Source organism: Quercus suber, unplaced genomic scaffold (assembly GCF_002906115.3).
Source record: "Quercus suber isolate HL8 unplaced genomic scaffold, Cork oak 2.0 scaffold_207, whole genome shotgun sequence".
Classification (NCBI taxonomy): Eukaryota; Viridiplantae; Streptophyta; class Magnoliopsida; order Fagales; family Fagaceae; genus Quercus; species Quercus suber.
This window is the reverse complement of record NW_027069665.1, coordinates 328,762-341,281: the sequence shown is the minus strand read 5'-3', so window position 1 is coordinate 341,281 and position 12,520 is coordinate 328,762. Positions and strand designations below refer to the sequence as shown.

Sequence of the window (12,520 nt, the reverse complement as noted above, 5' to 3'; positions counted from 1 at the left end):
TTTTGGTGTAAGTGGAAATTAAACTCCAGATCTTTTATACAACCATTAAAGACTTTACTAGTTGAATTAACTGGAACTTATAAAAAATATATATATATATATATCTTAATTAAGTTGATTTGGTTATATGTACACTTTTGTTATTGAAACAACATCACTTTCATACCGTCCATTATTTATCAATTTTATGAAAACTAATATGAAAATTGTTGTGTCCTTAGACTTAAAGTTTTATTGTTATACATAAAAAATTATAAATTCCATCATATTTATCATCCTTATTAGAGTTGAAAACAAATAATAAAGAAGACAATATGTCTAAACATAAAACTATAAGAAGTTAAAGATGATTATTCCTTTTGAGATTAACTTGTAATCTGGAATAAGATGGCCTCACATTTAAATGCTCTAATTCCCTTAGATTTTTAGTTAGATATGAGTTACATAACATTAATTTAATTTTATATGTTTTATATGGAATTTTTTTAAGACCACTGAGTTTTTAAATGCCACATGTCTTAAAGCTGCATTAAAACTAGAAGAAATTAACTAATTAAGTGATTTTAATTTTAATTTTTTTGGGAGAAGAAAGGTAGTAGAAAGTAACTTTAATGGGAAGATATCATTTCCTAAATTCAATCATCGCCTACTTCACTTCTTATAACCAATAAAAGAAGAAAAAAAAAGGAAAAAGAAAGGAAAACCGCATCTCTAAACTTAAAGCCTTCAACTTGCTTGTTAGCTAGAAACTTTGATGATTTGATCCCCACCAATAATGATGCTTCTCTGATTCTTTGGTCTTACCAGAGATGCTCATAAAATGGAACTGAAACAAGAATATTGCTAGAGTGGGAAGCATTTTTCCATGCCATTTCCAGTTTCCCATAAGAATTTGACGAAACAAATTGTGTAGTAGCTCAATATATACCTTGTTCCATAAAAAAAGAAAAAGTAGCTGATCAAAACCTAGTTGAATTGTACCTGCAAGCGAGGTCCATTTGAATAACTTTCAACCTGGCTAGAATGACGAGTCACGAGACAGACTGACTCAGCAGGAGTCATGTGTTGAATGTCCAAAATTCAAAGCCTTTTTTGCCTGTCTATTCAACTCATCTGTCAGGTACTGATCTGATCAGGATGAAAATGGAAGTTATCCACACATAAACGTGGCTCTGCTAATCAAAGCCTGCCCTGTCTAGGAGAGGAATCTCTTGGTGGAGAAGCATCAGAAGTAAGAAATTGAACTAACTTATTGTAGCAGGTTTGAACCAAAAGCCAGGTTCCCCAAACCCATGTCGAACTATGGGTCGTTTGGATAGGATTTATTGTTGCTGAAAGTTGATAAAAACTGATTGTTGCTGAAAACACTGTAGCAAAATAATTTTTAAATGTGTGAATAGTATTGTGGGACCCACTTTTAATATTAAATATTGCATGAACAGTGCACGCACAGTAAATTTTGTCCCCCAAAGTCAACAAGTGCAGCAAAAAAAAAAAAAAAAAAGAGTCCAAAACGTGAAACTGAAAACGTGCCACAAGAATCATCTCAATCCAAACGCTCACTATATAAGACTATAGCAATTAGTTGCCCACTATATTTTTCTAAGTTTAGATGCATGAATTTGAATGTAAATATAATTGACAAAAAAATAAATTAGAGTGTGATTAGAATGACACTTAATATAAAATTGAAGTATATTTATAGTCTAAAGACACTTTAGTATCAAATTATAGTACAATTAAAAGGATATTAAACATAAAAGTGAAATACAACAAAAATCTTATTTGTATTCACCGTTGGGCTTCCACTCTAATATATTATATACAAAAACGCAGGTTCTTATTAAAAAAAAAAAACCACGTTAATTTTTTTAAAAAAAAAACATATCTCTCATTTTTTGTTTCTTTCTCACCTTTTTCTTTTTTAGTATGTGTTCAACTCTATCAAAAATAAACCCAAGTTGATATCATTTTAAAAAAAAAAAAAAGTGTAAGGAGAGGTGGTGTCTAATTTTATGGGATATGGAGAAACATGGTGGAAAAAAAAAACTGTTTATTTATTTATTTAAATTTACCTAAAATTTAGGAGTTTTATTAAGAGTCTACGACTTAAATGGTTTGAAACTCCTTAAATAATAGTATAGACGATAAAGAGTTTAGATTAGAGTTATGTAATTCGAAGTTTTATAATTTCTAAATCATGTAGCAAGAAGCTTTTGTTGTTTATTTATTTATTTTTTTAATAGCAATTTTCAACTCATTTAGGACAAACAATTTTGTTTGTGAATGAACAACATTTTTTGTCTAGAGAAAAGACTACCCAAAAGAGAATTTTTTTTCCTACTCTTATTTGCCAATGAGTATGATTATATTTTGTTCTTGGGCTTTCCACTATATATAGTTAGGTTATAAACTAACCAAGCTATTTATGAGCAATTCTAGAGCTCAACTTAGGAAAACACTTATTTATGCTCATTTAATTAGAAAATAGGCTAAGCTTAAGCCCAAATTTAGGCTCGATTATTAAATGAGACAAGCTCAAATATAATAATGTGTACGTGAACAAGCTTGTAAACATGAGACTTGATTTAACCAATATAGTATTATATAGATATATGTATACTTGTCTAAATATATACTTATATAGATTTAAGATTGAATTCTATAAGTTTTTAAATAGGTTCATATGATATCTAATTATTTTTTTATAGTTTATAGATGATACAAATATTCTATTCATAGTAAAAATTTATAGATTTGTGAAGGAATAAAATATTTTAGTCATGATTTTACTATATGTGAGAAAAGAATAAGTTAATTAAGTAGCTCGTGAATAAGCTTGAGCTTGTTCAACATAAAAATAAATTGAGTTTAAACATATAATCGTTTTTAGTGATAAGTTCAAGTTTAGCTTAAATTCGAAATAAAATTCAATCAACAAGTCCAAATTTTAGATACTCGACCGGACTCATATATAACCCTCCATATGGTTGGGAAGTGCAATAGGATAACGAAGGACGAGACAGCTTGACAAAGACTATTAAATGTTGGTCTGCTGGGCTTGTCCCTCCAAACGAAAGGGCATGGATGTAATTATACTACTTTATTTTATTTATATCCCCACATAAAGTTGAGCTAAAGTCCTCTAGAGTCGATTCCTTGATTTTTTTTAAAATTTTATTTTAGCGTCATAAAAAAACAGATGGGTTGATTATAAATTAAGGAATATGATTATACTAGCAAGCATTATAGCTTGCATGGTCTATTTTCGTGCCCACGGTAAAAGTTGTCAAATGTGGACATGTCTAAGCAAGGTTGTTGAATATTCCAAAAGGGTCGCATCACATTATAAAGGCATCCTAGATGGGGACTACGCCTTATCCATGACCTTTCAACTAATTTTGGGCTTATTAGCATATTTTTCACTGATTGGGAAATACACAAGTAATTTTTTCCAGGATGTCAGATTGTGTTTGGCTAAATGATTGTCTATCACATTTATGATTTATCACTTCAACCTAAGACGTTTGTCGATAAAGGTCAAGGGATTTTGCTCGATCTGTATAAATAAAATAGTTGGTATTGTATAATAAATTGACAACAAAATAATATTTAGGAATAATATAGAAGAGAAATGAATTCAAAGCACTCATCGTCAAATTCAATAATACATCTTCAAGCTTGGAATTGCAATTCTGGGATTCGGAGGAGTGTGGAGTGGAGAGTGTTAAAAACTTAATTCAGAAAGACGGATGTTTTATAATAGGCGAGGGTCAGAGCTGGCAAGATCCATACGGTTTAGAGAACTTTCAGCCCAAGGCCCAAAACCAAATAAACCGGAGTTCTGTCATCGTTCTAAATCTGTAAAGTGGGACACAAGCAAGTGTGAATTGAATAACACAATTCAAATGTGAATTTTAGCGTTTTGGTATTGCACTCGTTAAGCTATAACACAATAAAATTACTGTAGGAGTTTTTTCCTTTTATCTCTAAAATACCCTCATATTTCTCATGAACTCGATCTCCATTTTACCCAACTCTCTGACCACAAAATATTTACAAAAAATCCTACCAATCGAGATAAGCAAATTTCAATGATTTGGTGGTGGGTCATGTAAGGGTTTCGAAATTAGAATTGGTTTTGGGGTTATGGAGAGAGAGAGATTGAAATTGGTTTTGGGTTTGGAGAGAGAGAGAGAGAGATGTGACGAGACTTGTTTTGAAACCTTAGTTGATTAGGTAACAGATCAATCAAGTTATGCAAATTATCAATTTATGTGATCAAGGTTTTAACGATTTGAATACCACAAACTAGCAAGTCACCATATAACATAATGTAATAAATATTAAGTAATAAGCACAACAATATGGTGACGAAGTAGAAAATTGATAGAGAACTTTCAAAGGAAAAATTACTACAAGGTACCCTTACTCCAACAAAGATATTCATTAATGGAATTAAAGCTTACAATCTAAGACAAACCCTTGACTCTAGAGTTTAGACTCAACTCAAGAGGTAAACTTACTGACGTTACCCCTTAATCAGGTTTAGATCTAATTTGAACTCTTCTATTATGTACGCTTTTATGAATTGTGTTTTTGCTCATATTCAGTCTAACTAATAATGTCTATCTTAAAGATTTAAGCTCCGCAACAATGTATTGGAAATGGGCTCTATGGCATTAGCTTTCTTGATCACCATACAAAAACATTGAATTAAGATTGATCTTCTAAACTCACGGATTGGTGAAATCTAAGTTTATATTTTCTTTCTTTGGTGTGCATGCAAAGTTGTCTAAACCTATCTTGAAGTTGTCCAATAATAAGCCCTTTTATTTTTTTGGCATGTAGAGCACAAAAATCAAGGCAACAACTGACTTATTAAAGCACGTAAGAATACTATTTTTACAATTCTCTGAGGTGCGTTTGAAAGACTGTTAAAATGTTTAATCAATTGAACAAGTATCATGGAATGAGTCAATAAACTTGAAATGTATTACGAAGAAAATGTCATGAAATTAACCACCACTAAAAAACCTAACAGAAGGTACTCGTAGTTCTAATGTGGTAAAAAGGGTCATAATTCCAAGACAGGTGACTTTTGGGCCATATATATAGGACTAAAATCTGTGCACAATCTTGCGGATTCCATTTAACTTTGAATGGGAGAGAAAAGTAAGTACGCAAAGAAACATATTATATTAATTAATTAGTTGGGTAGTTCATAGTTGACCTGATTAAATAGCAAATTAGTCAGAGTTGGAGGAGCAACTTTACAACATATAAATCTTGTTAAAACCAACTAGTTTGTTTAATCACGTAACATAAATCAAAAACGAAAAGCAACTCATTTTCTCTTAACCAAAATTTGAGAATACTTCACATCCTCGAAGTCGAAGACAAGTCGCAACCTGTCCTAGTATATATTACTCACATAATGTAGGAGAAAAAGGGAACCAAAATCAGAGTATATTCACCATGTGTGAGAAAAACACCAAAATGAAGACAACCATGAAAGCAATAGTTGCCTGTCAAGTTTTGTACTCCACAGCATCAGTCTTCAATTATATCATCCCTTGTTGAAAAATCTGTCTCCCAAGATTTAGATTTGTATTATTGAATCTCAACGGAGTGTTTTTGATACGAGAACAAAACACGTACGCAACATTCACAACCTAAATGCTCAATGAAAAAGAGGGAAAGATGTTTTATTTTTATTTTTTATGTGTTGTTCTTTACAACACCACAAAATTAATTAATTTTCACAACCTTTAGTAATTGGCTGAATTGGGCCCACTATTGGGTATACTCTCTTTGAGTTTGGTTTGACGCAACATTTCTAACATCTCCCATTTGTACATATATAGCGGGCACAAGATAACTAAACATCTTTCATATCAATTTCCAACATTATCCATACCACTCACAGGATTTACAATACTCTTTCCTAGCCCTCGTATGCTTTTTCCATTTAAGGTTTAACACATGAACCATATCAATATATCATGGCTATATCTGGTAGCCTAGAAAATGTACATGAGACTCAAAATTTCTGAAACTGAAAATTCTTTGTTACAAAGAATTTTCACCAGCTAACTAGGCCTACTAATAAAAATAGCTTGTACAGTTCGCTTTCTAATTCTAGAAGGAAAAAAAAAAAGTTCAAATTACAAATTATATTCTAACTTTAACTTGTTTTGAACTCTATATTTTAAGTCTTATCTTTCTTTTATTTCAGACCTTCAGTTTTAATTTGTTTTCAATATAATCATATTTGTCGAGTTCCATCCTATCTTGCCATCAATTATTTATTTTTCATACTTTCCAAAATAATGTTGTTTTGGTGGACTTAACTAAAAGAACTACATTGTAAAATAACAAAAGTTAAAAGTTAAAAGACTGAAATGAAAAGAAGAAGGAAAAAAAATAAAAATAAAAGATTAAATTGAAAACATGTCAAAATTAGAGGATTCAATTTATAATTTAGCTTAAAAAAAAAATAAAAAATAAAAAATAAAAAACCTCAGTCTTCTGAGCAACTAAAGGAGGTTTGTAAAATAACTAGCTTAGGAAACATGCAACTATACTAGAAATTATAAAATTTCACCCGAATCTTAATCACATTCTCTTGTTCTTATATTTGCCTCTAAAAATTATTGAACCTAAACAAAAATGGTGCCCCAACTGAAAATTCAGAATTGGACTGGCTCCAAGACCATTTGATCCATATCCCTTCTTCAGTGGCGGATTTTGATAACCAATTGAGGAAGGAGATTGTGAAGGCTTTATTGTTGATACCAGTGAACTTTTCTGCCAATACTGCTTATGATGATGACCTTTTTGTAACACCGGCACTGGCTTAACATTTGCTGTAGTTCCAGTTGAGTTGCTTCGCAAAAAAAGTGGCAATAAACATAAAGCATGCTTGCATACAGTTGTAAAATTCATACTGAAACACAGCTTTTTGAATCTCCATGCACCTTGCTTCTCATTTGCTTCTTTATGACTAGTACTAATCTTGGTTTCTTCTGAATTATCCTTGTTCAGGCTTTCAATGCTAGTTGCATGATCATCATGAAGAACAGGCAGTGGTGGTACTGGGACAGAATGATACATTTGTTTATTCGAGAACTTCTTTTCTTTGATTTTAATAGGAAGAAGCTTTCCATCGACGAAAAGCTCATCAGCTGATGATGATTCTTGATAGAAGTTTTCAGAAATGCAAAAATTGAAATCAATGCTAGAACTCAATCCTGATGAGTCTAATGGAAGAGAAAGCTGTTGCTGTATGGGCATGACATCTGATAGGAAAGGATCATGGGAAAATGAAATTCTAGGACTAATATCCATGCTGGGATTTTCAGGAGAAGAGCTTAATGGCCAGAGGTAAAAGTTGTCAGCGTGACTTTATGGTCATAAAGAGAAAGTATATCCAAACCTAAAAAACAAGCAATTGACTTGAAGTCTTCGTATTCATAGGAATGGCATGGAAGTTTGAATTATGGGGATCGGAAAGCAAGCAACTGTTAAACGAAAGCGGAACACAAGTTGATAAATTCAAAGACTTGTGAACCTTTTTGTTTTTGACCGGTCCTTATTGTACATCACTTCACTTCCATTGTACAGAACAGTTCTGAAGTGTATCACGATAGACCAAGTCTTCTATTTTTTGCATGACACTATGCTTATGGTGTGGGGCATGAGGGGTCGTAATGGTAGTCACTTTCGTTTCTGCTGACAATTCCATTTATACGAAAATAATTTTTTTCTATTAATATTATTTTTATGACTTTTATCATGTTGTAAAATAGTGGATGCTCAAAATATCAAATTTGATTGTGAAAATAATTTTGGCTTGAGAAAAATCCAAAACAAATAATTAATGGAATGAAAGAAACCAACCCAACAGAAAAATAGACACAAAATAATGTGGTTTGACAATATTCACAATAATCATGGATGAATTTACTATATTAAAAAGAGATTATAAAGTATTTACACACTCATATCATCTCAAGCTACCTCCAAATATGCTAGTATTTGGGTTGATTTGCACTTTCTCTTTGTATGAGCTCTAATTTTGTTTCGGCACTTAAACACACATTTATGGCTTGAGAGAAGTTTCACCAAGGTCGAGAGGAATTTGATTATGGTTTTGTGTAGTCTACAAATTTTGCCAAGGTGGAGAATTGTTGTAAAGTTTGTCTCAATTTGTGATTCTTGCCTTTTGTATTAAGTTGAAATTTCAAATTTGATTTGGTTTTGGTTTTTTTTGGAGTAAAAGAAAAGTATACGTATTACTTGAATCCTTGTCCACTAAGGAAATGTATTCTTTGTCCACTTAAAAACGTACTTCTTATTAACTACAAAGAGCATTCATTGTCTACCAAGAAAGGTATTCATTGTCCACCAAAGAATAGGTATTGTAGTATTATAAATAGACTATACCACGAAGGATTTGGTGGTTTCAGCTCCCACTTAAGGAGAGTCTTTGGATTAGTTTGAGAGAGCCCTAAGAGATTTTTTTTTCCCCTTTGCTCTTTGTATTTGTGAAAAAGCACTATTTGTGTGTATTAGGACTTTGGGTTATGTGAGAATTTCTTTACACCATCTTTTTTATTTGTGAGTGTTTCTTTGAGTGTGTAAACACTTTGTAATCTATCTTTGATATAATAAATTAATCACTTATTTGTGAGTGTTCCTATTAATTTTTTTATATCTTTTTTAAGCCCAAAATTATTTTCACAATCTATCTTAATATTTTGAGCTATCACTATTACACTGTGACCATTATCATACTGCAGGATCCTATCTTTTTCTTCTTTCAAATAACACCATTTTTAAATTTTTACCATTTTTTCCCCCATTAATCATAGTCATCTCCCCAAGATTAATTGTCTGCATATCACGTACAAACTTTGCTAGCCTACAATGGAGAATGCATATATTGAGATGTTATGCTTTGTCAACTGCAAGATAATCTTTTAGCGAACTAGTTACCAACATCAGATGTGTTTATTATTGGTTTGAAGCATTAGTCCAACTAATTATTGATTCATCCCATTAACATTTTTTTTTGGGGATGAAATCATCCATAAACATATGGTACTAGTAGGACTAGCATGTTTTAATCTTCCAATGCAGATAACAGAATGCGAGGGATAGAACTAGGAGGTTTTTGTGTCCATAACGAAGGAAGAGAGGATTAAGAAAAAAGAAAGTCGTGCCCTCACCATGTACACGAGAACATGTGTGTGTACCTAAAACAACTATTATGCCCCCTGATTTTGCAAGAGTAATTGAAGCCTAACAAAAACTGGTCAGAAAATGAGCACATATATAGGATGAGAGCTGGAATTAAGTAAGCTGAAGTAAGGATTTTAATTTTAAAGAAATAAATGCAACATAAGATGGTGCAACCATGAAGCAAGGGGGACCTGTTGTCCTAGAGCAGGTCACATGATTATTAAGTCTTTCCCAATCACCCATCCTTCCATGTGTAAACTCTATAATCTCTGTGTGTATATTTCCCAAAAAAAAAAAAAATGTTGGGAAAAGATTACATTGGAGATACTCCACATTACCCAAAAGCTTAATAAAGTTGGGAAAAAATGTTGAGAAATTTATATAAGGTATAACACCACATAGCTTAAAAGTTTAAGCTAAATTATATTTAATCACTAATTTTTGTCGGTTATTATTCAATATGAAACCTCACTTACATATATATACCCAATAAAAAAAAAATCAATTTTAAAGTCTTGGTTTGATAATAAAGAGTAATTATTATAGAAAAGATGTTATAGAGTCAAATTTTATCATATCTACAAAAAAAGAAAAAAACTTGAAATTAGATTACTTCTATCTTTTTCATAACCTGAAAATTGAATCAATACCAAATAATCTAGTAAATGAATTTAGTTATTTACAAAGAATTCATTACATCTACACTATTGTTTAGTAAAAGAATTTAGTTATTTCCAAAGAGGTTTTCCAACCTAAATGTCAAATTTAGTTTACCAGTAGAATTTTGGGATCTTCTTTGAAATGTTTGTGGGTCTAGATGATGCAGAAACAAACATAAAAGTCCTTTCTTTTTTCTGAATAACAAACATAGAAGTCAGTGACTTTTTTATGGGCTGAAGTATCTGGATACTACAAAAGGTGACATTATTTCGCAACATGTGGGAGAGGGTGAAGCGGAAATAACAAATTCTAGTTAGACAATAATAATACAGTGCTTAAAAACAGCAAATCAGTCAGGAAAAAGGTCCTTATCTTTAATACATCGATCAGTTTTCAAACAAGTACAACAGAGATGAAAAAGCAATTCATAAGCTCTCCCAGTCAATAATTCAAAGAAAACTTCAAACTTCACTCACTTACATTAACAACCATCAACCAACTACCTAATCTATTTAGCAAAAAAAGAAAAAAAAAAAAAGAAAAAAAAAAGTAATAAACCAACCTACTCTTAGTCTCTTTACTCTTTCTGTAAAAGTTTAAGAGATAAGAGAACTAAAATCAAACTATGTGCACCATGTGTGAGCAAAGACCAAAAGCATATAAAGAAGAACAACATGGGACAGCCATGAAAGCAACGGTTACCTGTCATCTTGTGTCCAAAGCATGTGCCTTTGAATTATGCCATTCCTTGTCCCTTCCTTCAAGCGCCTCTTTATCTCTGTCTTCTTGATACAAACAAACCCTTTACTCTTCCACTTTCCAAACATATTATAACTTCTTAATCACATGGAATATCAAGAAACATCTAGTAAAAAAAGACTCAATCCACAATAATTGCAAATTAGACATGAATTATTATCTCATTAGAGCAAAAGTCAATCACTTTTTCTTATTCTTATCTTTGCCACTCGAGAACATTGATCCTAATCCAAATAGATTCGCTGAATGAACATTCAAAACAGGACTAATCGGAACACCATTTCCATAAGATCCATGACTACCTTTCTTCAATGGAGGCTTTAAGTAACTAGATGGAGCTGAAGATTGTGATGCTTTCATTGATGAATGTTTGTGAGAACTCTGCTTAGAATTTGAACCATCATTGGAAAATGGGGCTCGCTTAGCATTTGGTACAGACCCGGTTGAATTGCTCCTTGATAAAAGTGGTGGCAAAGGGCATAAGCTCCTTCCATATCCACTACCAGAGCTACTACTTCGCTTGAACCGCCAAAAGGACTTAGAACTTTGCTTCCCATCGGCTTCATTACTCGATCCCTTGCTTTCTTTGGAGCTCTCTTGCTTTGTGGTACTACTATCACTCGTACTACGTGGTGGTGGCAATGGTGGATGAGACACATACTGATCTATTTGCTTTGTGCGAGTGACCTTTTTCTTGATTTCGGCAGGAACAATTTTCCCATCAGAGAAAAGCTCATCTGCAGACGAAGATTCTTGCTCGAAACTCTCACGAACACAGAAATCAAAATCTATACCAGAACTCAAACCAGTCGATTTTGATCGGGGAGGGTGTTGTTCAACAGGTATTATATTATCTGATTGGCAAAAATCATGAGAAAATGAAATTCTAGGACTCGTACCCATGTTAGAACTTTCAGAGTAGAGGTCAACAGCCATTTCTGAAAACCTTGGAAGAAAGCAAAAACAATGACTGAAACCCAATAGTCTGAATTGCAAAAAACTGTCACATAAACACACGTTTGTACTTTGGAGTGAAATCACAAAAAGTTAATGAAAACTTTGACGTTTTATCTGCAACAAAAGAAGCATTAAAAAGATTCAAACCTAACAAGCTCACAATTAAAAGTCTCAGCAGTCACAAAAGAACACCATAATGAACTTTGAATTCTAGAAAACGATTGACATCATGGAACATTAATTCCAAGGCTGGAAAAAACTTGAAAATCTTGGGAACCTATGGTCCTAGCCTAGGAAGAAAAAAAATATACATGTATATGAGATTAAAGTGTGCGATCGAGTTGGTGATTGAGACTGATAAACTAACAAAGAGAATCTGATATAGGCAGGAGACACAAAGACTTAGCCTTGTGTGTTTGAGGGAGTGGGAGATATAGAGTCGTGGTGAGAGTTTAAAGCAACACAAGCCGGCCTCATTTGAGGTTCGTAGTTAAAACTGCCTAGTTTTTCTGCTGCTTCTGTTGGAACTTGGAAGAGGTTGGCTTGCTGCTGACGTGGACGGAGACTATTTGACAATGACAAACGTGATCAAAATGATTTTTTTCTTTCTTTCTTTTTTTACTCTCTTAAAAGTTAAGAGAGAGAGAGAGAGAGAGAGAGAGAGAGAGAGAGACTTTCCTTTCTCTTATGGCTAATTATTGAGGAAAATATCATATAAACAAGTTGGGAAGTATGCCCGTTGTTTTGATAAGAATTATAAACATTTCTTTAGAGGTTGATTATGTTTACATATGATAAGAAATTGTCATATTTTGTAAACATAATTTTATGTAGAGTTAGAGATATATTTTTATCGAGTTATCCCCAAATTTTGTCGTTGTTTAAATTTAGGGTGCAT

The 12,520-nt window shown here is 32.3% G+C and overlaps 2 protein-coding genes across 2 annotated transcripts; both read right to left on the bottom strand.

Annotated features, from left to right (window-relative positions):
• Positions 1–6,618: 6,618 nt before the first annotated feature.
• Positions 6,619–7,350, bottom strand: LOC112024661 (uncharacterized). Its single transcript, XM_024057271.1, has one exon. The coding sequence runs from the start codon at positions 7,348–7,350 to the stop codon at positions 6,619–6,621; it is 732 nt and encodes a 243-aa protein (XP_023913039.1).
• Positions 7,351–10,257: 2,907 nt separating this feature from the next.
• LOC112024667 (uncharacterized) lies at positions 10,258–12,129 on the bottom strand. Its single transcript, XM_024057276.2, has one exon. It carries the CDS (start codon positions 11,599–11,601, stop codon positions 10,846–10,848), a length of 756 nt encoding a protein of 251 aa, XP_023913044.1. The 5' UTR covers positions 11,602–12,129; the 3' UTR covers positions 10,258–10,845.
• Between the last annotated feature and the right edge of the window lie 391 nt (positions 12,130–12,520).